This window comes from Dipodomys ordii, unplaced genomic scaffold (assembly GCF_000151885.1).
Source record: "Dipodomys ordii isolate 6190 unplaced genomic scaffold, Dord_2.0 Scaffold84, whole genome shotgun sequence".
NCBI lineage: Eukaryota > Metazoa > Chordata > Mammalia > Rodentia > Heteromyidae > Dipodomys > Dipodomys ordii.
The window spans coordinates 6,288,213-6,313,822 of record NW_012267300.1 but is presented as its reverse complement, the minus strand read 5'-3'; the positions used below and the strand labels follow the sequence as shown (position 1 = coordinate 6,313,822).

The 25,610-nt window shown below is 44.2% G+C and overlaps 1 protein-coding gene across 3 annotated transcripts in view; it reads right to left on the bottom strand.

The window, feature by feature from the left end:
* Nucleotides 1–15,564: 15,564 nt before the first annotated feature.
* Rbm23 (RNA binding motif protein 23) overlaps nt 15,565–25,610 on the bottom strand; it is a 17,807-nt gene continuing 7,761 nt past the window's right edge. For 2 of the 3 annotated variants that reach the window (XM_013025455.1, XM_013025453.1), the window contains exons 2-14: nt 24,522–24,597; nt 23,872–23,984; nt 23,362–23,406; nt 23,086–23,259; nt 22,182–22,235; nt 21,413–21,530; nt 21,170–21,322; nt 20,948–21,085; nt 18,752–18,817; nt 17,192–17,387; nt 16,994–17,113; nt 16,829–16,913; nt 15,565–16,602 (exon numbers count right to left, since the gene is read on the bottom strand). In XM_013025455.1, coding sequence (XP_012880909.1) covers nt 16,599–16,602; nt 16,829–16,913; nt 16,994–17,113; nt 17,192–17,387; nt 18,752–18,817; nt 20,948–21,085; nt 21,170–21,322; nt 21,413–21,530; nt 22,182–22,235; nt 23,086–23,259; nt 23,362–23,406; nt 23,872–23,984; nt 24,522–24,587 — 1,332 coding nt within the window. In that variant the 5' untranslated portion in view covers nt 24,588–24,597 and the 3' untranslated portion in view covers nt 15,565–16,598. Of the gene's footprint in view, nt 16,603–16,824; nt 16,914–16,993; nt 17,114–17,191; nt 17,388–18,751; nt 18,818–20,947; nt 21,086–21,169; nt 21,323–21,412; nt 21,531–22,181; nt 22,236–23,085; nt 23,260–23,361; nt 23,407–23,871; nt 23,985–24,521; nt 24,598–25,610 lie in introns of those variants that run through there. The other variant, XM_013025454.1, reaches the window with a different exon arrangement.

The following is a 25,610-nucleotide window of genomic DNA, read 5'->3' as shown; positions in this document are numbered from 1 at the left end:
GATGAGTGGTGGCAATCCCTTTGGCCAGGGCCCAGGAGGCACCAGCAAGGGACCACCCCTTTCCCTTCCAATAAAGAATTTTTTCTATTGCCATCTGTTCATGTTGGCTTTTTGTCTTTGGAGCCCCCGAAGAAGGAATGGCTGTGGATGGAAACTTCTGTTTTAGACAAGAAAACTCAGGAGGCCCAGAGGAACAAAGGACCTAAATTTATAGGAAGGCTGTGGTTCTAGGGTAGTCCATGTCTTTTTTTTTTTTTTGTCGGTTGTGGGGCTTGAACTCTGGGCCTGGGCGCTGTCCCTCAGCTCTTCAGCTCAAGGCCAGCGCTCTACCACTTGAGCTACAGTGCCACTTCCGGTTTTCTGGTGGTTTACTGGAGATAGGAGTCTCATGGTCTCTCCTGCCCGGGCTGGCTTTGAACCGCGATCCTCAGATCTCAGCCTCCTGAGTAGCTAGGATTACAGGCGTGAGCCACCAGCGCCCGGCGAGGGTAGTCCATTTCAAAGGGTAACAGGCCTTTAAAGATAATAGGGTCAGTGGCGCACCCATGGCTCAGACCTGTAACCTTTCCTACTCAAATCTGGGATTGCAGTTCGAAGCCAGCCGAGGCAGGAAAGTCTGTGAGACCTTTATTTCCAATTAAAAAAAAAAAAGCCAGAAGTGGAGAACAGTAAAGTGCTAGCCTTGAGCACAAAAGCCCAGGAACAGTGCCCAGAGCCTGAGTTCAGACCCCAGGATTGGCACACATACACATACAACAAAAGATAAAAATTGAGAAGTTATGGGCTGGTGGCTCATGCCTGTAATCTTACCTACTCCGGAGATCTGAGGATATTGTTCGAAGACAGACCAGGCTGGAAAGTTCATGAGCTGTGGCTCAAGTGGTAGATCACTGGCCTCATAAGCTCAGAGTCAGCATGCAGACTCTTGAGTTCAAGCCCCAGGATTCACACATGCATGCACGCATGCACGCATGGGTGCACGCATACACACACACACACAAATACGTATAACAAAGTCAGGTTGGAGCCTTTAACTGTCATTTCATGGGAGCAAACAATGTTTTTCTCTTTTCCTATCTCTCTTTCTCCTTTATTCCCTGCTTTAACTCTGTTATGCTAAAAATAAATCCTTGCTAAAACTTAAGAAAAAAAAGATAATTGAAAAAAAAGATAACTGAAAAATGGACATATAAAGAGGCTGGAATCTTTTAGTATTAATTTAGTAACAGTGAGACAATGGGGCCAAGTCTCCAAACTGAAGGCCTCATCTCTCTTTTTTTTTTTTTTTGTCATAAGGCCTGAACTTAGGACCTATGTGCTATCCCTGTTTTTCTGTTCAAGGCTAATGCTCTACTACTTTGAGCTACAGCTCCACTTCTGTTTTTCTGGTGGTTAATTAGAGATGAATCTCATGGACTTTCCTCCCCAGGCTGGGTTTAAACTGCGATCTTTAGATATCAGCTTCTTAACTAACTAGGATTCTAGGTGTGAGCCACTATTGTCTGGCTGAAGGTCCCATTTTTGTCCTACTCTACTCTGCAGGAAGCAGGCTGGGAGCTACCATTACCTTCCAGAGCTGCTCAGCTTTGACTTGGGCTCCGTTAAAGTAGAGGCATATCCACCAAGGTTGCCCATTAGCTGAGGCATGATGGGGTCTGCCTGCGTCTCCTCTGACAGAACCCCACAGCCCCAGCTGTCACCTGCAAAGCCCGTGTGAGTACTGAAGCTGTCACTGCCTCCCCTGGGGACGCCCACGCCTGCTGTTGCCTGAGCCGTGAGTTTGAACAAAGGGAGCAGAGGCAGCAGTTCTGCTCACCCCTAGACACACAATGTAACTACCTGAGTACCTGAGGGCCAGGCTTTTACCCCACCACATGCAGTCTCCCAGAACCTGATGGAGAGATGACATGTTTTCGAAATCCTTGCAGCTGGGGAAGAGCTAAGGGGGACTGTCTCTGCTGAGTGGTCATGTGACAGCAATAATACCACTCTCCTATATAAGATATTCTACCTCGTAAGAGTGGGATAAACAATTTAAGTAACTTGCTTCAGGTTACCAGTAAGAAACAGGACTAAGAATTCCACTGGATGCTTGATACTATATGGCAGTTTTATTTAGCTTTGACTCTGAGATTTCTACCTTCCAGTGAGGAAGGGAGGAAGAGATGGAAGTACAGAAGAAGCAATGCAGGGACACTATGGTCAGAGCCATATGCAATAGTTGTGGTGAAAAGATCAGAGAAATTACATGGCTATGGCAGAGTTAGCAAGCTTTAAACTCTAGGACTATGCAAAGAAGCAGTTCAAAATTTAAAAAGCAGGAAAACACATGGGGCCAATAAGGGACCAGATGGGTGTACAGTTGGGTTGAAACCTCAGGGACATGAAGAGGAGGGGTAGAAGATGAGCATGGAAAAGAAGATTTGGAGTCCCACCACAGAGAGTCTGGCTTTTAGCCAAGGCAAAGGAGTTTGTGCCTAACTTGGTAGGAAGTGAGCCCATGAAAGTCTCCAAATACGGAAGTGACATGGTTGGGATATTGGGGAGAGGTAGATGGACTAGAGCAACAGAGACAAGGTGGAGCTAAGGTCAGGGGCCAGTAACAGTGACACACTGGGAGAGTGATGAAGGGCCATTCTAAGGGAAATAGCAGAAAAAAGAAGCATGTATTTAAAGGTCAGAATTGCTCAGGAGGCTGAGATAGGAAAATTATGAGTTTGAGGCCAAGTTGGGCTATATAGTGAGACTATCTCAAAACAAAAAGCAGGGCTGGGAATGTGGCTTAGTGGTAGAGTGCTTGCCTAGCATGCATGAAGTCCTGGGTTGGATTCTTCAGTACCACATAAACAGAAAAAGCTGAAAGTGGTGTTGTGGCTCAAGTGGTAGAGTGCTAGCCTTGAGCACCGAGAGGCTCAGGACAGTGCCCAGCCCTTGATTTCAAGCTCCAGGACTGGCAAAAATAAAAATAAAAAAAGCAAAACATTTATGGGATGTAACAAGAGTGTATGAGACACAAATGGTAGGAGTAAGGTGAGCAACTAGGAGTTGAAGGCAGTGACAGTGAGGAGGGTAAGTGAACTCTATTTTGGAGATGCTGAGCTTGAAATGTTCATATGGAATTTCAGTCTCTCTCTCTCTCTCTCTTTTTTTTTCTCTCTCTCTCTATCCCTCGGTGCTGGTCTTGGGGCTTGAACTCAGGGCCTGAGCGCTGGTGCTCAAGGCAAGCATTCTAAACACTTGAGCCACAGCTCTGCTTCTGGCTTTTTTGGTGGGTAATTGGACATAAGAATCTAATGGAATTTCCTGCCTGGGCTGACTTTGAATCTCAGTCCTCAGATGTCAACTTCCTGAGTAGCCAGGATTATAGGCATGAGACACCAGCACCTGGCTCTCAGCAGTTTTTTGAATAGATGAATCTGAAATCCAGAACAAGTTGAAACATGAGAAGAATCATCATGAAGATGGTAGTGCAATTGCTGCATGCTGGTGGCTCATGCTTGTAATCCTAGTTACTCAGGAGATGTGATCAGAGGATCATAATTGGAAGCTAGCCTTGTTAAGAAAGTCACGTGAAGGACTCTTTTCTCCAATTAACTACCAAAAAGCCAGAAGTGGAGGTGTGGCCTATCTAGTAGAACACCAATCTTGAGGAAAACAGCAAAGCAAGTGAGGCCCTGAGTTCAAGCTCCATTAACAGCATACATTCACATTCACATACAGAGAGAAAGAGGGGAGGAAGGGGGAAGGGAGGGAGAGAAAAGTACAAGAATCAGAAAAAAAGAGGAGCTGCAGGGCTAGCTTTATGGACATGTGGCCACACTTAGTTCAATGGTTCAATGGTCTGGCCTGTTTCTGCCCTGAAATTCTTTGAATAGAGTCCTGCATTTCAGTTTGCACAGAGATCTGAAATCTTTAGTACAGACAACAGATGGAGGTCTGGGATTCTTACAAAATGGCAGATAAAACCTGATGTGTTTGTACAGTAATGCATCTGAAGACAGAGTTCACAGATTTCATCAGATTAACATGTATCTACACTCAGTCATTTACACAACACTGGTAGTACTGATTGTACATGGGCGGGAAGAACACAGGGATAGGTTTACTTTTTTTTATTGTATGTGTTTCTTCTACCCTTTGAGTTTTCAACTATGCCATTTATTAGTGCTTAAAATTAAGTAAACTAATTTACAATAAACCCTCAGTGTTCCATAGAAAGGACCAAAAAAAGTTGTGGGGACAGAGATGAATAATGCTGAGAAGCCGCTGTCAGAAAGGCAGTGGAGAAACTACAATGGAGCCTGTAGTGGCTACTGCCAAAGGGGGATGGGCAGGTTCTAGAAGGAAAAAATTTATAGCCAAATGTGGCAAAAGAAAAGGAGGAGGATCCAGAAAGGACCAGTGCCTTCCATGTGACAGAAATTTCGAGCATGTGTATTGTACAATAGAGGTGTCAATGAAGGCAGGTCCTCCCCCAGGAAGGGGAGCTACACACCAAGAATCTTCCTTCCCCCAGCTCAGCCAGTCCCATCAGCCCGACCCATCTGTGTGTTCCCTTCAGACGCCTACAGGGAAGAGTGCAGAACAGACGGAAGCTGAAGCCAGGCTCATGCCAGACTTGGAGAGGTGGGGTCTTCTCTGAGAGCCAGGCCACTCTTCTCCCTCCCTCTAATCAAGGCAATAGAGGTAATGGTCTGAGCGGGGATGAGGGATTGGTAAAAGGCCCTGAAGCCTGAGCTGCCCATGCCAGCTTCTTAACCCTTCTCAAGTGCTCCTCTTAACCATTGTAAGAGGCTTATGCTCTCTTAGCATCTCCTATTGCTCCCACAACTGCTCCTCCTTGTCCAGAACATAGATTGCATGCTCTACTCTGAGTGACCAAAGGAGAGCATGTTCCTATGGAGGGGAAGGAATCCCTCTACTCTGGGCCTTTGCTACAGTTGTGCATTTAGGCCCTGCTACATCTAACTGCTTTAGAGAGATTGGAGCAAGGGTCTCCTCTTCTGAGAGGGTGCTAGGATTGTGGATAGAATCCTTTGGGACTCATGGGATCCCCATGTTTGTTTATTACTCTCACATATTTTTATTTTCAATCTACACCAATCTAAGTAAAATTTTCTAGAATATTTTATCTTTCCTCCACAAGTACTTGAAGACACTTTGTTTTTCTCATGTACCAAACATATGCCAAATACTGTTCTGGGATAACAAATGCATATATGTTATGGTCCTTGGTCCTCAAGTAGCTTGCAGTTAAGCTGGGGAGGTGGATGAGGTAATGACAATGCTAAAACAGATCTAAAAAGGTCACAAAATAGGCCACATCACAAGCTCTAGCAACTCTGATTGGAATAAACAATACATCTGGAAGACATATGTTAGGAATTGGACCTTGAAAGATATGTAGCCTATAGACAGATGGGGGAAGAGGGATGACATCACCTGAGCAAATGCTGGACAAGAAATGGTGACCAACTCACTACATTATGAGGAAAAAATAGAAGTAACAGAATGTGAGTAGATGATGGAGACAAGTTCACTAGGGACCCTAAACAGGCAAGAAGGACCTTCCTTCCTGTCCTTTCTTTCTTCTTCCTCCTTCTCCTTCTTCTCTTCTTCCTCCTCTACCACTTCAGCCACAGCTTTACTTCTACCTTTTTGCTGGTTAATTGAAGATAAGAGTCTCACAGAGTTTTCTGCCTGGAGTGACTTGGAAAATGATCCTCAGATCTCAGCCTCCTAAGTAGCTAGGATTACAGGCATGAGCCACTACTTTTCGCTTTTTTTCTCACCTTGCTAGCTCTCTGATAGATATGTCCAAGTTCGTGTGTGTGTGTGTGTGTGTGTGTGTGTGTGTGTGTTGATCTTGGGGCTTGAACCAAAGGCTTGGATGCTGTCCCTGACCTTTTGCGCACCAGACTAGCTAGCACTCCACCACCTGAGTCAAGCTCCACTTCTGGCTTACAGATAAGTGTCTCATACTTTCTTCCCTGGGCTGGCTTCAAACTGCAGTCCTAAACTCTCAGTCTCCTGAGTAGCTAGGACTGCAGGTATGAGCCACCAGTGTCTGACCAAGGTCCCTTTTTATCTATTTTAATACTGTCACACTCCACAGGCTGGTGACATTGTAAACTCAAGCTTTGTATACAAATTCAGTGGAGCTTTGCAGCCTTTTCAGTTAGCATTCAGCATGTTTTTCTGATAGGAGTCAGTGGATGAAGTCACTCTGAACCTTTCCCCTTTTCTGAATCTTGGATATGCTACCACATCTACAATGAGACTATAGTAAGAAACCTATGCTGAGTAGCTCAAGCCTGTAATCCTAACTATTCAGGAGGCTGAGATCTGAGGATTGCGATTCAAAGTCAGCACAGGCAGGAAAGTCTGTGAAACTCTCATCTCCAATTAACCATATAAAAAAAGAGCTCAGGGACAGAGCCCAGACCCTGAATTCAATTCCCAGTACTGGCACAAGAGAAAGACAGAAAAAAAGAAGGAAAGAAGGAAGGGAGAAAGAAAAGAAAGGAAGAGAGAAAAGGAGAAACCTGTCTTGTAGGTTTGTTAAGGGCAAAGACCTCAACTTTATCAATATGTACATGCATTATATATACACACATATCAATACATGCATCACACAAAGAAGTAATGCTTTTTTTGAGGGGGGGGTCGGCTGTGGGGCCTGAATTCTGGGCCTGGATACTGTCCCTCAGCTCTTCAGCTCAAGGCTAGTGCTCTACCACTTGAGCCACAGCGCCACTTCTGGCTTTTTCTGCTTATGTGGTACTGAGGAATTGAACCCAGGGCCTCAGGTGTGCAAGGCAAGCACTCTACCACTGAGCCATCTTCCTAGCCCCTGAAGTAATGCTTTTTGCAACATGTGTCCTGTTCTCTTATTTAGGGACCCAGGCAGATTAAGAAATTCAAAGCAAGAGCTGAGAAGGTGGCTCAGTGGTAGAGTGCTTGCCTTGTACGCATGAGGTCCTGGGTTCCATTCCTCAGCACCACATTAAGTAGAAAAAGCTGGAAATGGCACTATGGCTCAAGTGGTAGAGCACTAGCCTTGAGCTGAAGAGCTGAGGGACAGCACTCAAGCCCAGAGTTCAGGCCCCATGACTAAAAAAAAAAAAGAAGAAGAAAACAAAGCAAACCACCACCCTGATGTGCAAATATGGACGATAAGGTCCAACCAATGTGTCTCTATAAGACTCACAATTAGAATTCATTATTGAGGTGATTATTTTGGGAGTGAGTGGTAAAAGACTGGCAATTCATGCCTAGGTATTATACTCAGTTTTTTATTGTTCAAATTGTAACTTGTCTTTAGGCATTGCCACAGTAGGGATAGGCTCTGGAGTCCAACAAAGATAGAAATGCTTGGGGAGGTTAAGAGGGATTTTGACTGCAGGGCTTTGAGATTCTTCCTTCATGGCTAGACAATGCAAAGGCGCCTTAAAGGTACTTAGGTGGGACTCACCTTAAATTTTCAAAATCATCTGGTTCTATCTGACTGTACAGACAGTGCCTCTGTATAAAGGTCACAGATTTTTGGCATCTCTGACAAAGCATTTGATGGGCATACACACAAGTGACAAAGCAAGTTGAGTAGACAAAGTGCGCTCCTAAGGTCAGGCTCAAGCTAGGTGGCTCAAGAACAAGCATGTGATTCAATTTTTCAGTCTTCTAGGGGTTGAGGAGTAGAAGAGTTCATAGTAGTAATAGTGAGCTGATCTTAGGGAAATGAGGATTTTTTTTTTCTTGTTGGTCATGGGGCTTGAATTCAAGGCCTGGTCTCTGTCCCTGAGCTCTTTTGCTAAAGGTGAATGCTCTACCTCTTTGAGCCACAGCTCCACTTTCAGTTTTCTGGTGGCTAATTGGAGATGAGTCTCATGGACTTCCCTGCCTGGGCTGGCTTTGAACCATAAACCTCAGATCTCAGTCTTCTGCGTGGATAGGGTTACAGGTATGAGCCACCAGCACCTGGCTTGGTAGATTTTTTTTCAAAAAGGGATCTGCACATGTATGAGCTTGCCATCCCATAGTTTTAAGCATATATGTATATGAGATGCAACCCACATATGTGAAGCCTTAAGAATTTATTGTAAAAAGGTTAAGCTAGGGACACACACATTTCTACTGTGGTGCCTCCATTTGGCTAGAACTGGCCTGGAGTTTTTCTAACCCTAGAGAAAAGTTTTAACTGCAAACTGACCACTAATTACCCAGAAAGAGTGGCCACAGAGGCACTGGGGCAGAGGATAGGACTCGAGTGCTTCCTAGAGCAGACTGGGAGAGGGTTTGGTTTCAGCATTCTTGCTCTATAGCTAACCTGCTGCAGAGAGAGATTTGGTTAGTGAGCTTTGTTTTTCTGAAAAAGCAACTGGTTGTTTGTGATACAGGACCATGTGAGCCTAAGAACTGAGGTTTATTTTCACAGTGCCCCCTCCCTTGATTCTGACAACTTTGAGCATTTCCTAAAGTTGGGAAAGGAGAAAGAGGTCAAGGAGGAAATCAAGAGAGTAGACATTCACAAGAATGGGAATAATGATAATAACAAGCTAACAAGTTCCAAGCTCTTCACAATGAGATAGGCATCATATCTCATGAATGTGTGTGTGTGTGTTTGTGTGTACACTGATATCCTAGGCTTAAATTCAGGGTCTTGTATTTTTTGTTTTTTTTGGTCAGTCGTGGGGCTTGAATTCTGGGCCTGGGCACTGTCCCTTGGCTCTACCACTTGAGCACAGCACCACTTCTGGTTTTCTGGTGGTTTATTAAAGAATCTCATGGACTTTGCTGCCTGGGCTGACTTTGAACTGCGATCCTCAGATCTCAGCCTCCTGAGTTGCTAGGATTATAGGCATGAGCCATCAGTGCTTGTCTTGTGTTTTTCCTTTTTGCCAATCCTGGGGCTTGAACTCAGGGCCTCGGCTCTGTCCCTGCGCAGATTTTTGCTCAAGGCTAGCACTCTACCATTTGAGCTACAGTGCTACTTCTTGCTTTTTCTGAGTAGTTTACTGGAGATAAGAATCTCCCACCTGGGCATTGGTGGCTCATGCCTGTAATCCTAGCTTGTCAGGAGGCTGAGATCTGAGGATCGTGGTTCAAAACCAGCCCGGGCAGGAAACTCCATGAGACTCTTATTTCTACCAGAAAATTGGAAGTGGTGCTATGGTTCAAGTGGTAGAGCGCTGGCCTTGAGCTTAAGAGTTGAGAAGAGAGCATCCAAGCCCAGAGTTCAAGTTCCACAACTAACCAAAAAAAAAAAAAAATCTCCCAGACTTTCCTGCCTGAGCTAGCTTTGAACCACCATCCTCAGATCTCAGCTTCTTAAATAGCTAGGATTATGGATGTGGGCCACTAGTGCCTGGCTTCTTTTTTTTCTTACTTGTCTTTGTTGTTGTTGTTGTAATTCACAGCTAGCACTCTACCACAGGGGCCATGCTTCCAGTCCAGTACTTTTCTGGTTAATTGGAGATGTAATCTTAGGATCCTCTAAGTATTAACCTACAGAGCAGCTAGGATTACAAGTGTAAGATGCCAGTGCCCAGCTATCATTTCCTTTTTACGGATGAGAAGTTTCAGTTAGATAAGTGAAGTACCCATGCTGATTCAGCTTTGGGACAGAAGAGGGTTCTGAACCATCTGTGGCTCCATAGCGACCCTTCTGCCACCAGAGGGACCTCCACTAGCTTTCTTGTGTCCAGAATTGGGGAAGAGGCTAACCCTCAGCACCCTTATTCCAAACAAGTAGGCCTCCTGATGCTTAAAAGTTGATTGAAGCTCTCAAAAACTTTCTGGAACACTGGCAAGTTTGACAACTCTCTGATTTCCAAAGTCATTGTTTCCCCTTTCTTAAAACCCAACACTGACTGGCTCCTTTCCAGTGTTCAGGCACCTCATCCATCTACCCATTGCTCTCAAAAATAACTGCCTAATGGCTCTCCAGTAACTCCAGCCAACTTCTTAAGGGCTCTGGAGAACAGATCATCTGGAATGGCTAACAGAACTCACCCAACTTTTTTTTTTTTTTGGATGCTTGTGGGGGCTGAACTCTGGGCCTGGGCGCTGTCCCTCAGCTCTTCAGCTCAAGGATAGCACCCAACCACTTGAGCCACAGCACCACTTCCGGCTTTTTTCTGCTTATGTGGTGCTGAGGAACGGAACCCAGGGCCTCATGCATGCAAGGCAAGCGCTCTACCACTTCCCAGTCTCATCCAACTTTTTAAAGTAGTTGTTGATCAGCTTTTCCTTGCTCCTTTTCTGCATGATTTAACTTGGTTAGTTGGCTTCACATCACATTCAGAGTTCTCAACCAGGTACCAACTAGTTGTGGATATATTAGAATACAAAAGTTGGGAGGGAGGAAGGACATCTGAAGGTAGAAAGATTTAAAGGCACATCTTCTTAGACCAAAATTCATTTCTTGTATCCAGCTCATGTCTATTGCCTTCACCTGGTTGCCATGGAAACAGTCTCTGGTGGATGGCAGACACAAAGTATTACAGGCTACCATGGTAACACCAAAAAGAGTAAAGATGCATCTTCTCTCTTGGAGGAGAGAGAAAGGAATAGATCAAAGTGCTTGGGAAAGCAAGCTAGATGGGACACTGCTTGAAATGTCTGTCTCTGACCTTAATAGAAGGGAATTAATTCAATACTTTTAGTGTATGCAAAGCAAAGCATAATGAAAAAGACTTGTATAGTGGCCTTATCAGGACATAACCATCTAATATGGTTTGCAAAGACCTTTCAATGTAGGAGACCCACAATAGGACAGAGAATATTGAAAGGGGAGATTAACTCCAACCAGGGAAGTTTTAGCATTTTAGAAGTCAGGATTTCAACCATCAAAAGGGGAGAAGGAAGTAGAAACAAGATTAATAAGAGAACTGGAAAAATTCAGGATCAGAGCTGGTGTATAGCTTAATGGTAGAATGCCTTTTATGTATGAGGCTCTGGGTTCAATACCCAGCGTTTTCCAACATCCCATTTCCCCCACCCCTGCCAAAACACACACACACACACACATACACACACAAGAATTCATGATTTTTGAGAGGAATGGCTATAGTTAGGAACAATGCTATTTGCCCGTTGACTCCAAGGCCTTGGCTTCTGTGGAGTGTTGAAGCAGGTAAGTAAGATCAGAGGATCTGAAGCAAGACTTCTTGGACTGGAATTTTGAGCTTGTTGAGACTGAGGTGCAAGTTACTTACTTTCTATGGGTATCAATTTCCTTGTTTATAAACTAGACAACAAAAACAAAGTATCTTACCTAGACATTATTTAAGGACTAAATAAGTGTAAAGTGTAACTGTTAACAATTACCATTGTGTTATCACCTACTGTTTTCAGAGTTCTAATAGCTTTTTTTTGGTCATGTTGATTGCACCTCCTCGCCTCCAGCCCCGCTGGTCCTGGGGCTTGAACTCAGGGCCTGGGTACTTTCCCTGAGCTTCTTTGTACTCAAGGATATTTACCATTTGAGTCATAGCACCACTTCCGACTTTTTTTTTTTTTTTTTTGTCGGTCGTGGGGCTTGAACTCTGGGCCTGGGCACTGTCCCTCAGCTCTTCAGCTCAAGGCAAGCACTCTACCACTTGAGCTACAGCGCCACTTCTGGTTTTCTGGTGGTTTATTGGAGATAGGAGTCTCACAGTCTCTCCTGCCCGGGCTGGCTTTGAACCACGATCCTCAGATCTCAGCCTCCTGAGTAGCTAGGATTACAGGCGTGAGCCACCAGCGCCGGCTACACTTCCGACTTTTTTGAGTAGTTTATTGGAGGTAAGAGTTTCATGGGGACTTTTTGCCCAGACTTGCTTCAAACCTCAATCCTTAGATCTCAGCCTTCTGAGTAGTATTACAGGCATGAGCTACCAGTGCCCAGCCCATGTTGATTTTTTTAATAGCCTTATTTTCACTGTCCAAGAATTACTGATTCTCACTATACTCTTCCCTTCAGAGACATATAATTTTTCTATTTTTTTCTCCAGTCATGGGGCTTAAACTCTGGGCTTGGGTGCTGTCCCTGAGCTCTTTAGCTCAAGGCAAGTACCCTAACATTTGAGCCATAGCACCACTTCCAGTTTTCTAGAGGTTAATTGGAGATCAGAGTCTCACGGACTTTCCTGCCTGGGCTGGCTTTGAACTGTGATCCTCTGATCTCAGCCTCCTGAATAGCTAGGATTTACAGGCATGAGCCACCAGTGCCCAGCTAATTTTCTTTTTTTTTTTTTTTTGGTGGTAGTACTAGGACTTGAACTCAGGGCCTCCTGCTCATTTACTTTTTGTTCACAGCTAGAGCTCTACCACTTCAGCTATGCCTCCACTTCCAGCACTTTGCTAGTTAATTTGGAAATAAAGAGCTCTTGCAGTTTTGCCTTCTCCAGGCTGACTCTGAACCTTGATGCTCAGATCTCTGCCGCCTGAATAGTTTATATTATAGGCCTGAGTCATTAGTGCCAGGTTTAAGGTCTTTTTAAATTTTTGAGGTACTTGGAGTCAAATTTAGGGCCTTCCAATTATGAAACAAATACTCTACCACTGAACTATCACTCCTTTCAATTTATTTTTTAAGTCAGTCATGGGGCTTGAACTCTGGGCCTGGGCACTGTCCCTCAGCTCTTCAGCACAAGGCTAGCACTCTACCACTTGAGCCACAGCGCCACTTGAGGCTTTTTCTGTTTATGTGCTGCTGAGGAATCAAACCCAGGGCCTCATGCATGCAAGGCAAGTTCTCTACCACTGAGCTACCTTCCCAGCCCTTTTTTTGTTGTTTTTAATGCCAGTTCTAGGGCTTGAACTCAGGGCTTGGGCACTGTCCCTGAGCTTTTATGTTCAAGGATAGTATTCTACCATTTGAGTTACAGCTCCACTTTGGATTTTTGCTGGTTAATTAGATAAGTCTCATGGCCTGTACAGCCTTCTGAGTAGCTAGAATTATAGGCATAAGCCATCAGCACCCATCCTTCAAGTCGTTTTTGAGTGATGGACTTGCTGTGCTGGTTCCAACATTCTGAGCTTTCTTGCTTCTGCCTCCCAGAAGCAAGTAGGGGTTTGGACTCTACGGGAGGCAGGCAGAATCCCTATAACAAGAACCAGAAGTTTAAAGGAAGGAAATGACACTTAAAGAAGACAGACATAGAAGTTATAAGCCTATTTAGAATTGAGGACTGGTGGGGCTGGGAAGGTGGCTCAGTGGTAGAGTGCTTGCCTTGCATGCACGAGGCCCTGGGTTCGATTCCTCAGCACCACGTAAGCAGAAAAAGCGGGAAGTGGCGCTATGGCTCCAGTGGTAGAGCACTAGCCTTGAACTAAAGAGCTGAGGGACAGCGCGCAGGCCCAGGCCCAGAGTTCAGGCCCCATGACCAGCAAAAAAATAATAATAATAATAATTGAGGACTGTTTGTAGGGAAATTCTAAATGCTGGAAGAGGATTTGGGTCACAGTCTCACTTGTGTCCCACCCATACTCAAGTAGGAGTGCTGGAGGGAGGTTTCTCTTCCATTAGACTGACAGAGGCTGTTCACTGCCCCCTTCTTTCTACTCTAACCACCCCTAGGGATGAGTAACAAGGCAGCACTGAATCATACACCATGACACCAGCTGTCACCTACTAGATGCCATCACCTTATATGGGGTAAGACTAGAGCTGTTGTCCTGGATGTTTCTTTGTTTCCACTACAGTTTCCCTCCTAACAGAAGCAAGGCTGATGTAGCTAAAAATGTAAATATAAGGAAACTATGCAGAAGTGGGGGCACAGGTGAGGAAGCAGTCATAGAGAGAAGGCCTGTAGATATTAACAGTCTGGAGGAGGCCAAGTGAGCTATCAGGAGGCTCAACTCAAGACTTCAGGATGACTAACAAAAAACAGTCCCCTATGCTTCTCAAGATGCATTAGCAGCCAAATCAATAACCATAGGGGGACTGGGCCATAGCCAGCAGTTCCTACCTAAAAATAGTGTATCTCCCTTCTCTTACCCCAGGTCCAGAAAGCAAACTAGGGTAGGAATGGGAAAGGGTGAGAATGGCAATGAAGAGGCTACTGGCCAGCAAAATTAGGAGTCCATCCAAAGTCCCAGTGGTCTATGTCACAAACAGGCCTTTCATGCTTCATTATTAGTACAGAAAGCAACCCAAGGCTAAGAGCTCCACAAAACCATCATTCCCTTAGACGTCTGAAAGCTGACAAATTAAAACCTAACAGCAATTATCCATATTTTTAGCATGATAAAGTCTTAACATTCTGTTGCCATAGAGATCAGTAAAGAATGGAGGAGCCCCATAGAGCCCAGCCCTTGAATCCAGGCCTTCTTGGGTTGGTTCCTAGGTTAAAGAGCTAGGCTCTTTTCCACTCGGTTACACAAAGCAGGCATGGGAAGATACACCTCTTCCTGTTCCTCACTGAGGTCTACTGCATCTACTGTCCCTATGCCGTTTCTGCGCCAGGCATAAAAACAAAGTTTTGAGGGAACTGATCAATAAAGAGCAGCAGATATTGGGTCCTGATTATATAGTGCCCATGCCCATGCATTTAGGACTAGGATTTCTGCTACATCAGGTCAAAGGCAGACACAAAGGTCAACAAGATAAGAAAGTGAGCTTATGAGGTTTCTTTGATACTTAAGCAACTCAAGCTCACAGAACACCCCTAGAGGAAGGTGCAGAATGTGCTACTGTCACACTGCCATCTGGTGGAAAGACTTGTCTTTAGATAAAGGAGATGAAGTCTGTCCAGTGGGCAGGTAGGTATGGACAGATAGGGGCTGGGCTCAGTGGTACAGTGCTTGCCTCTCATGCATGAGGCCCTGGGTTGGATTCCTCAGTACCACATAAACAGAAAAAGCCGGAAGTGGTGCCATGTCTCAAGTGCTAGAACACTAGACTAGAGCTGAAGAGCTGAGGGACAATGCCTAGACCCAGAGTTAAAGCCCCATGACTGACCAAAAAAAAAAGATGACAGCTTGCTCTTCTTTTCTAGCTCTCTCTGCTCTCTCTCTTTCCCAGCCACGTGGAGTGCCAACCTTGCCTGGTCCCAGCAGGTCTACTGAATAAACCCCCCCCTTACCTGAAAAAAAAAAAAAAAAGATGACAGATGGTAGCTGGGTGCTGGTGGCTCACTACTGTAATCCTAACTACTCAGGAGGCTGAGATCTGAGCCCAGGAGCCCAATTAATCACAGAAAAAGCCAGAAGTGACTCCTTTTACTTGAGTCACTTCTGGACACAACTCAGGTCCAGAGTTTAAGCCCCAAGGCAAGCAAAAAAAAAAAAAAAGATGAGCTGGGAAGGTGGCTCAATGGTAGAGCGTTTGCCTTGCATGCATGAGGCCCTGGGTTCAATTCCTCAGCACCACATAAGCAAAAAGAAAAAAGCCAGAAGTGGTGCTGTGGCTCAACTTGTAGAGGCTACCGGACCCCCCCCCCCTCAAAAAAAGATGATAGATGGATAAGACTATGTGGCTGAGAGTATGAATGCAGATACAAATGGGGAACTCTACCCAGGTGGAGTTCTTTTGTTTTTTTTTCCCCTAAAGGTAAATAAGACACAATAAAGAGAAAACAATGGCATTACAAATGTTTTATATCCTTAGAACCACTATGGCTTTGGCTCAGAAATTAACATCAGACACTCAACTGAGACCACACACATATGGACAGCAAACATCTTAACAAGGAGCTTGCCTTTTGTACAAAGTTTGTGTGTGTGTGTGTGTGTGTGTGTACACAAAACACAAGGGTATAAAATCCAGTGACAAGGGCTCACATATGCCCAGGCAGGGGATAGGAGTGGCTTTAAATGACAAGATTGAGGACACAATAGGCACACAAAAGTGGTAGAGAATGGCAGCCTCCCCTCCATCTTCCCATCTTGGGTCAAAAGAAAGACCTGAGAAGGACAAATACGCCAAGGAAGATGGAAAATATTAGAAATGTACCCCCCTTTTTACTAAATTCCTGAAAGCCCCTAAGGCATCTCAATTGCCTGGCAAGGTAGACCACTCCCGTGTCTCCTAGCAAGATGCTGAGCCTATAAGTAGCAGTTCTGGCCTTAAGCCTACCAGAGACCTAAGACAAGCTTTACAACACACAGGTCTGTGGTGTCTTCCAGAGCCTTTACAATGGAAAGCCAGCACCTTTAAGAAGCCCCCTTCCCCTTAATTCTACAATGTCCTCTAGATTCAGAAGTCCTACAGGTTTTCCTTAATAGGTTATAGAGTAAAGGTAAAGGAAAAAGAGAGGTTAGCTCCTGTAGTTAATGCCCTAAAGCCTTCCAAGTGGGGGAGGTATCAAGCACTAAGGTGGTAGGAAAAGGGCAAGATGGACATCTTGGCAGCCATTACACAAGGACAAATGTAGGTATAGATTCTATTCTCTTCAACTGAGGGCTCTGTTCCGCAGAATTCATTCCCAGTAGGACAAGGGTAGGAACTCTTTCTTCTTGGTGTCTCCAAGTGGCCCCAATTCTTCCAGAATTAATGTCTATGCCCTCAGGATGGCTTGGTCCACAATTAGAAGATGGAACAGAGGAAGAGTACATGTGGAAAAAGAACTGGTAGGACCCAGAGGCACAGGGACATAGTGGGCTGCGCCACTGATTTACCTGTAACGAGAAAGAGGTAAATGCAAAGCAAAAAAGGAGAGAGCGAGAGAAAGAGAATAACTAGAGCTAGGGATGTAGGGTGGTAAGAGCATTTGCCTAACATGCAGAAGGCTATGAGTTCAATAACCAAACACATGTACATGCATGAAAGAAAGACAGAGAGAGAGATACAGACAGACAGATAGACAGACAAAACCAAATAAAACGATCTGGGCCTAAAACTCACATGGTCTGAGGTGTAAAAAGGCTGGAGAGCTGGAAGCACTGGGAAGCAATTGCTTGAGAGGCAAGATTCAGGGCTGGGCTCAGAGCTATAACAAAGAAAGACAGAACAGCTGAATGAGCACAGAGCCCAACTCTTCTTTCCCTTTCCCCAGTTAAGTAAATATACCAGTTAGAGCTGCTGGATTCAGAGTCCCCAAAGGAACTGTTCCATTTAGGTGCAAGGCAGCAGCCTGGGCAGCAGCAGCAGCAGCAGCAGCAGCTGTAGTGGGCAGCTGGATTCCAGAGCCTAAATAAAGAAAAGGTGGTTCAGGTTTCAATTCTTAACCTACAATTCACCAAGGTCTTCACCCAGCAGAAACTTTACCTTCTGCCAGTTTGGCCATAAGCTGCAAATGTCCACCTGCTGATCCCAGATCCAGCTCTTGGTCTCCATCAGGAAAAGTGATGTCTGTACCACCATCCAGTCGCTCAGTAACATGGCCAACTCTCATTGGTCTACCAGCAAGCTCAAAGCCATTTAACTGCTCCAGGGCCCGCCGGGCACACTCGGAGTCAGAGAACTATGAAAATGTCAGACCATGAGTCACCAGACATGTTCTGAAAGCCCCACTTAAGATTCCTGAATGCTAATATCCTAGGAAAACTGCATGCCCAATAGTTAAAAAAAAAAACCTTTCCTTGCCCTGGAAATGTGACCGAAGATCCCCATTTCCTCAAAATGGTTATCTGAAAAGGACCTTTCCCAACTGACTCAGTGGCAATCACTTTTTAATCTTCCAGTTCCACTAAAAATCTAATAAGGCAAAAAGTATGTATCATCTACAGGGAACAGCCTGTTTTAAGAACAAGAATATAATAAATGGAAAACAGTCTAAGAATCAAGGTTCCTATCTGTTAGTGCTCAATCAAGTACTAATAATCTGAAACTCCATCCCTGTGCTTAAAAAGAAAGACACTCACTCTGATATTAAGAGCTGATACAATCCCCACCCCACAGGCACACCAGTGCAGATAAGTGACTGGCATGGAGATTCTGTTCTTTAGTCCCTTTCATCTGTACCACTAGCAGCATGCTGATATGAAGATTTACAATGGGCTGTGTGTGTGTCAAAAGCTGCTGACCTACAAGGCAACAGAAGCCTTTCCCCATTGAGTCACAAAGAACATCCAAGAGCTTGCTACTATGGAATCACCAACACAACAGCTGGCCTTGTTTACTCTGGTTCTACCTGCCCTAGAGTCAGGCATGTGGAATTGATGGTTCCTTGGTAGGTGATATAAACAGTGTAATATAAACACCCTTTTAATGGATACTTCTGAGATGAGCAATTCTCATTATAGAACACATGGCCCACCCCTGCTGAGGGCAACTAGAGGGGCAAAAGCTGCCTGCATTAATCCCAGAAAGGACCAGATTCTGTCACTTTGTGGCTGGCAGAACCAATTAAACGAAATGGAAACCATTTGTTGGAGTGTCAGGAAAAGGTTAAAACTTGTCTACCACCAGATACCTACATTAGTCTTTTCAATGAAGAAACTGTTTCAAATGAGGTAGTTTTGGAAGAAAGTTTATCTTTCTATTCTTTTTTCTTCTACCCGTTAAGAATACACCAATCTTAAAACCATGTCTCAAAAGCACATACTTAGCCTCCCTCATGCCCCCGAACCTTTTGGCTACAACCTAGAATCATTACTATTACCCACAGACACCCCCATACCAGGGCCACTGACAGAATGAAGAAGCAAAGCCAAGATCTCAAGTAATGCACTCATCTCAAGGGGCAGAAGGCTAGTCCAAGCTTCCAGCACCAGGGTTTATAGGTCATTTAGACAGTTCCTAAAGGAGGAGGATGAAGCTGAGCTGCAAAATCAGACAAGTGGACAAACCCAAAGTAAAATTAAAAAATTAAGAATAAATACTCACTGAAATGAAACCATAACCTTTCGAGCGGCCTGTATCTGAGTCCTTCATCAGGACGATATTATCAATCTGCAGTAGAACAGGAAAAAATTATTAAGAATCTCCTGGCTACTCTATTATTCTAAATACCTCTAACATTCTAGCCAACAAACTACGTTTATTCAACCCTTATCCCTTTTTCTACCTTTTTTCTTTTGTGATCCAGGAATTGAGCTCAGCACCTTGTGCATATTAGGTAAGTGCTCTACTACTGAAGTGATATCCCTAACCCTCCAAACCTTCTTTAAGAAGAAATGAAGTGGAGTCGGAGAGCTGGCTCAGTTGGTAGAGTGCTAGCCAACAAGTGAAAGCATTAGGTACTGAGATCCAATCCTGGTCTCAGACCAAAAAAAGAAAAAGAAATGAAGCTAGGTACCTGGCCTCATACCTGCAATCCTTGCTACCTGGAATATGGACATTGGAAGATCAGGAATTGAGACTAGGCTAGCTAGGGCAAGATTACATCTTTGTGTGCGTGTGTACTTGGGCTTGAATTCAGGGCCTATGCACTATACCTTAGCTTTCCCCCTCAAGACTGTTACTCTAACAAAGCTCTACTTCTGGCTTTTTGGTAGTTAATTGGAGATAAGAATTTCCCCGACTTGGGCGCTGGTGGCTCACGCCTGTAATCCTAGCTACTCAGGAGGCTGAGATCTGAGGATCGAGGTTCAAAGCCAGCCCGGGCAGGAGAGACTGTGAGACTCCTATCTCCAATAAACCACCAGAAAACCGGAAGTGGCGCTGTAGCTCAAGTGGTAGAGCACTAGCCTTGAGCTGAAGAGCTGAGGGACAGCGCCCAGGCCCAGAGTTCAAGTCCCACGACTGACAAAAAAAAAAAAAAAAATTTCCCTGACTTTTCTGCCAGGCTGGCTTCAAATTACAATCCTCATATCACAGCCTCCTAAGTAGCTAGGATTACAAGTATGAGCCACCAGCGCCTAAGATCCTATCTTAACAAACAAGCTGTGTGTAGATGACATATGCTTGTCATCCCAACTATGCAGAAAGCTTAAGAAGGAGGGTAACAGGCCAGGCTAGCCCTAGGTAAAACATGAGATCCTATTATAAAAATAATATCAGGGGGGCTGGGAAGGTGGCTCAGTGGTAGAGTGCTTGCCTTGCATGCATGAGGCCCTGGGTTCAATTCCTCAGCACCACATAAGCAGAAAAAGCTGGAAGTGGGGCTGATGCTCGAATGGTAGAGTGCTAGCCTTCAGCTGAAGAGCTGAGGGACAGAGTCCAGGCCCAGAGTTCAGGCCCCACCACTGACCAAAAAATAAAATAAAATAAAAAATAAATAATAATAATATCAGGGCCAGGCGCTGGTGGCTCATGCCTGGAATCCTAGCTACTAGGGAGGCTGAGATCTAAGGATCGAGGTTCAAAGCCAACCTTGGGCAAGAAAAGTCCATGAGACTCTTATCCCCAATTAACTACCAGAAAACTGGAAATGGTGCTGTGGCTCAAGTGTAGAGTGCTGGCCTTGGGCTCAAGAGCTCAGGGACAGAGCCTAGGCCCAGAGTCAAGCCCCATGACCAACCCCGCCCCCCCCAAAAAAAATTAGTAATAATAACAGACATGGTGGCTCACTAGTCAATGTGGAGGCTGACTACAGAAGCATTGCTGTTCAAGACTAGCCCAAGCAAAAAAGTTTGTGAAAGCCCCTCCTCAACTAATGGCTGGATGCAATGACATGTACCTATTACCCTAGCTATAATGCAAAGTTTAATACAGGAGGGTTATGGTCCAGGCTCGCTTAAGCATAAAGTGGGACTCTATCTCAAAAAAAGGAGGTGAGGGATGGCTAGCAGCATCTCTTAGTGATAAGAGTACCAACCTAGCAAGTGTAAAGTCAAGTCCAAACCCCAGTACCACAAAAATAAATAAATAAGGCAACAAAGGTTAGACCAACTTCCAAAACACTTTTTCTAACTTAATTTATTAACTTTTTTACTTAACTTATTTTAATTTACTTAACATTTTGGCCTAATCTGGACCCTCTTATTTGGTTTCATTTTGTCTATCTTTGTGTCTACTAAGCAACACAGAGATGGAACCTATGAAATATACAGAGCAGGCCAGACAGAACAGAGAAGTACATTTATTTATTGCCCCACTTTTTTCAATTCCCTTCAGAGGTTTTCTTCATTTTCTACTCACTTTGCCAAAGGGCTCAAAGATTCCCCGGAGCATGTCCTCAGTGATATTGAAGTGCAGGGATCCAACATAGAGACGCATTGGTCCACCACTACCTTTCTGCAAGTTGTTGGCCATGGCTGCCAGTCTGTTTTTCTCAGCCTGTGGAAGGAGAAAATAAGTGATGGATCATGTTTACATTCCTCTCTACTTCACAATCTTGTGTTAGTTTTTTAACCTGCTCACCTGTGAGGCCTGTACAATGATGGGCACTCCCAGCAGCCGTTGCCCAGTCAGTCCAATGGCCAGTGGTACAGACTGGATTTCACAGAATTCTACATAGGCAATACCCTTAGAACGCCGTGAGTTCCGATCTGAGATGATGCGCACATCACGAACCTATCCCAGGGCACAAAGAAAATTCTGAGTTGGACATAAAAAAAGATAGAAGACAGGCTACTTAGAAGACAATTAAAGTGGGAAAGTTACCTTGCCAACAGCAGAAAAAAAGTCCTCTAAGTCTCGAGGCCGGATACGGGCAGCTAACTGCATACAGAAAACTGTGCGGGCATCACGCTCCTCAGGGCTCAGATTATCAACTGGCTCCCTAAATAGTAAAATGTGTAAGCTGGGCACCAGTGGTTCACACCTGTAATCCTAGCCATTCAGGAGGCTGAGATCTGAGGATTGCAGATTGAAGCCAGCACGCACAGGAAAGCCAGTGAGACTCTTATCTCCAAAAAGACTCTTAACTACCAAAAAGCCAGAAGTGGAGCTGTGGCTCAAGTGGTACAGCACTAGCTTTGAGCAAAAAGCTAAAGCACAGCACCTAGACCCTGAATTCAAGCCCTACTACTGGCACCAAAAAAGTAAAATGTGTGAGACCACCTTTTCTTAATACTTGGCAACTGTTCTTCACCCAGCCTTCAAGTAACAGACATTCCTATAGTTTGGATCTCCAACTTTTTTTTTTCTTCCCCTCCTGTGGGCTAGAACTCAGGGCATGGGTGCTGTCCCCCTGAGCCCTTTTGTTCAAGACTACTGCTCTACAACTTTGGCCACAGTGCCACTTCTGGTTTTCTGGTGGTAATTGGAGATAAGAATCATATAGACTGTCCTGCCCAGGCTGACTTTGAACTGCAACTCTCAGATCTCAGCCTCCTGAGTAGATAGGATTATAGGCATGAGCAACCAATGCCCAGCCCAATTTTGTATTCACACTTCAGAAACCCTAAAAAAGTACACATCATCAACTTACCTGATTGGACTCTTCTCTCTGAACTGAGGACTCTTACTGTGGCCAGGCCTACGCCTAAGGGAGAGAAAAAAAAAAGTGAAACTATTCACACTGGATTTTTCTATCATAAAAAAAGCAGATTCTGACACTTCATCTCACATGTAAATTTTTGCTTTGTCCAGTACTAGAGTTTAAACTTGTGGCCCTGGAATTGCTTGGCTCTAACACTTGAGCCATTTCTTCAGCCTGGTTTTTTGTTGGTTGTTTTTTTGGAGATGAAGTCCTGAAGACTCTTCGGATTGGGCTGATTTTGAACTGCAATCCTCCAGATCTCAGTCTATTGAGTAGGTAGGATTATAAGCATGAAGCACTGGCGTCCAGCATCACTTGTGAATTCTTAACCCAAGTCAACAATCTCTAAAGATTCAAAATACTTCAAAATCCAATAACAAGTAAATATGATATCACAATGAAAAAGTCTACACCCGACCTCTCCTAGGAGTTATAATCAAAATATAGTCATACTAAAAATGCGTAAAATTACCTTCATATTACATGTATAAGATAAATGTGTAATATAAATAATTCTGTGCTTAGATTTGGGTCCCATGTCCAAGGTATCTCATAAATATGCAAATCCTATAAAATCTGAAAAAAATCCCAAACATTTTTCAAAATAAGTGTTTTCAGATCAAGAATACTGTATACAGCCTTCCAGTGACTGAGCATCTTGTCTACCACAATGGGTTATAAGCGCTTTCAGGTAAGTCAGGGTACATAGTATACTTGTCCTAGCCTAGATGAAGATTCAGGGTAAGGATTAGGGATATAGCTCAGTGGTAAAACATTTGTCTAGATGGTTTGAGGCTCTGTATAGGTTCCCCAGGACTGTCAGCAGGGGGATAGTAATACCAAGAGGTGATACCCAGTGAGCAATGGAGGACTCCTATAGTGTACACGATCCTCACGACGCCAGTCTCGACTTCGTGACTCACTACTACGTCGTCGATCCCAGCTCCGGCTACGATGACGACGCTGCCGATCACGGCTCCGGCTTCGGCTGGTTCTTCTTCTATGACGATCACGATCTCGACTACGACTACAGACAAAACAACCTTTTTGGCATTTAAAGTGTAGCCTTCAGGGGTTCTATTCCCATCTTCATTCATCCCCAAACCCAGCAGCCCCCAGAATTACTGACCTGCGCTTTCTATCCTTGCTCCTACTATGGCTCTGACTCTTCTTCCTGTGAGAAAACATCAATTCTTACCATTGGGAAAGTTTCATCATCTCTCCCAAGGAAGAAGACCGAAGAAGGCCAGGGTAAAAACAGAAGACCAAAGACTAGAAGGTCATCTGGCAGTATGTCACAGTGACTGAATTATACCAACTTACAACCCCAAATGCTGTCAAACAACTGAAGTGGCCATTTCCCTCTCAAAAGCCAAGCAAAAGCTAATGTTTCCAAATCATGATTTGTCTATTTTCTGTTTTATTAAAATGAACTACATGGCTGTTAGGACTGATCCATAAACCTACACTGGAAAGCATAGACTAGCTTAAATCTTCACCATTATTCCCAAGACCCAGTGGAACCATTAGTAAGTTAGCAGTCTCAAGAGCAACCATCAACCTGCTCTGACTATTTCTCCAATGGATGCGGCTCTATCCCTTCCCAAGGTACCAACCCACTTATTCACCCCACACTCACTTGCTTGTCTCCCCAGTGGTGGTGCTCCCACTGGTACTACTGCCACTGTTGCCGGTGCTGCTGGTGGTATTGCTAGGACTGTCCTTCTTAACCTCTTTGCTTTGCTGCTCGTCCTGAGGAGTTCACCAGGAAAATGTCACAAGGTATAAGGCAGACACACAGATCCCATTGCGCAAAAAAGAATGAAGGTGGACAAGAAATCAAAGCTCTAAATTAGCCAGTCAGTTTTTGGATACTGGGTCTCCTAACAAAGGGAGTAACAGAGGAAGCAAGGAAACTACTCAAAAGGAAGAGATTAGGGTGACAGACTTTGATGTCAAACATCAGCTACCTGGCATCTGTTCCACTGAATTTTCTTCTAGGAAAGAAAGAAATTGAGGCTGTCTGAGGTAAACTTTCTACTATCCCTGAGAGTTATTAGCAAACCACATGTTATCCACCATATTTTGCCCACCCTTGGTTGTCAGGTCCTTGTTAAAATTATGGTCCTTGAATACAGGCTCCTCAATGAAACTTAGTAAATCTTTTAGGAATAATCACTGAACATAAAAGAAACAAACAGGGAAAAAGGATTCACAAAGTGTTTAAACTGATGACCCACAACTGCTTTCTTATTAACCCAATTCCAGTAGTGAGGTGGGGAAAATTACCTCCTCTTTTTTATAGGGAGCTTCCAGCATGGCCTCGATCACTATATCAAAGTCATCAGATGCCATCGTGTCAGATCTGAGGAAAGGATATTGATACATAAGAACCTGATTTTTATTTTTCCTCCCCTTCCAGTACCACACTCCCTCCCCTCTCCAAGAAACAAATGGTTCTGTTTTTTGAACTAGGATTTTGCCAGCAGTTGTTTATACTAGCTTTACTTTTGTACCTTAGAGATCTGAGCTAGTTTTGCTTTGTGACTGAATTGGTCAGGGGTCTAGAATGAAACTTAATACCTAAGAAGAGAGAAAATATAGTACACACCCTTATCCTATAAAGAGAAAATGTTGGTACTCAAAACTTGGTACTACTATTCACTTTACAAGGGAACAGTAGACACACATTCTACTGTTGAAAATTCTGAGTAAGTTGCTTAAATAATATTTGCAGTAAAAAGATAAAGATGCAAGACTATCAGAAGTCAGACAAAGCCAACAACAGAATGATGCAAATTGCCTTAAATTCTTCCCTCACACAGTCCCAACACCAATAATTAGTGCCTCACCACTAAGGCTTTAATGCTCATCACTATTTTTTGTCCAGTACCAACTAGAATTTAGGTAACTCAGAAATAGTACATTAAGACAGGCTTAACTGTCTGGCAGACAGGGTACAACTATTCTCCTTTCTCAAGCCTTTGCATCTAGCAATTACATTCCCTCAGGCTGCCAGTCACAGGTCTGTCAAATAAGAATATCAAAAGATACTAAACAAGACCATTAATATTAAAGAAAGAAACAAACAAACAAAAAAAAACGGGTAGAGAGCCAGGCACTTGTTTCTTGGGTCTATAATCCTAGCTACTCAGGAAGCTGAGATCTGAGGATCAAGGTTCAAAGCCAACCGGAGCAGGAAAGGTTGTGAGACAATTATCTACAATTTTTTTTTTTTTTTTTTGTCAGTGTGGGGCCTGAACTCTGGGCATGGGTACTGTCCCTCAGCTCTTCAGCTTAAGGCAAGCACTCTACCACTTGAGCCACAGCACCACTTCTGGCTTTTTCTGCTTATGTGGTGCTGAGGAATGGAACCCA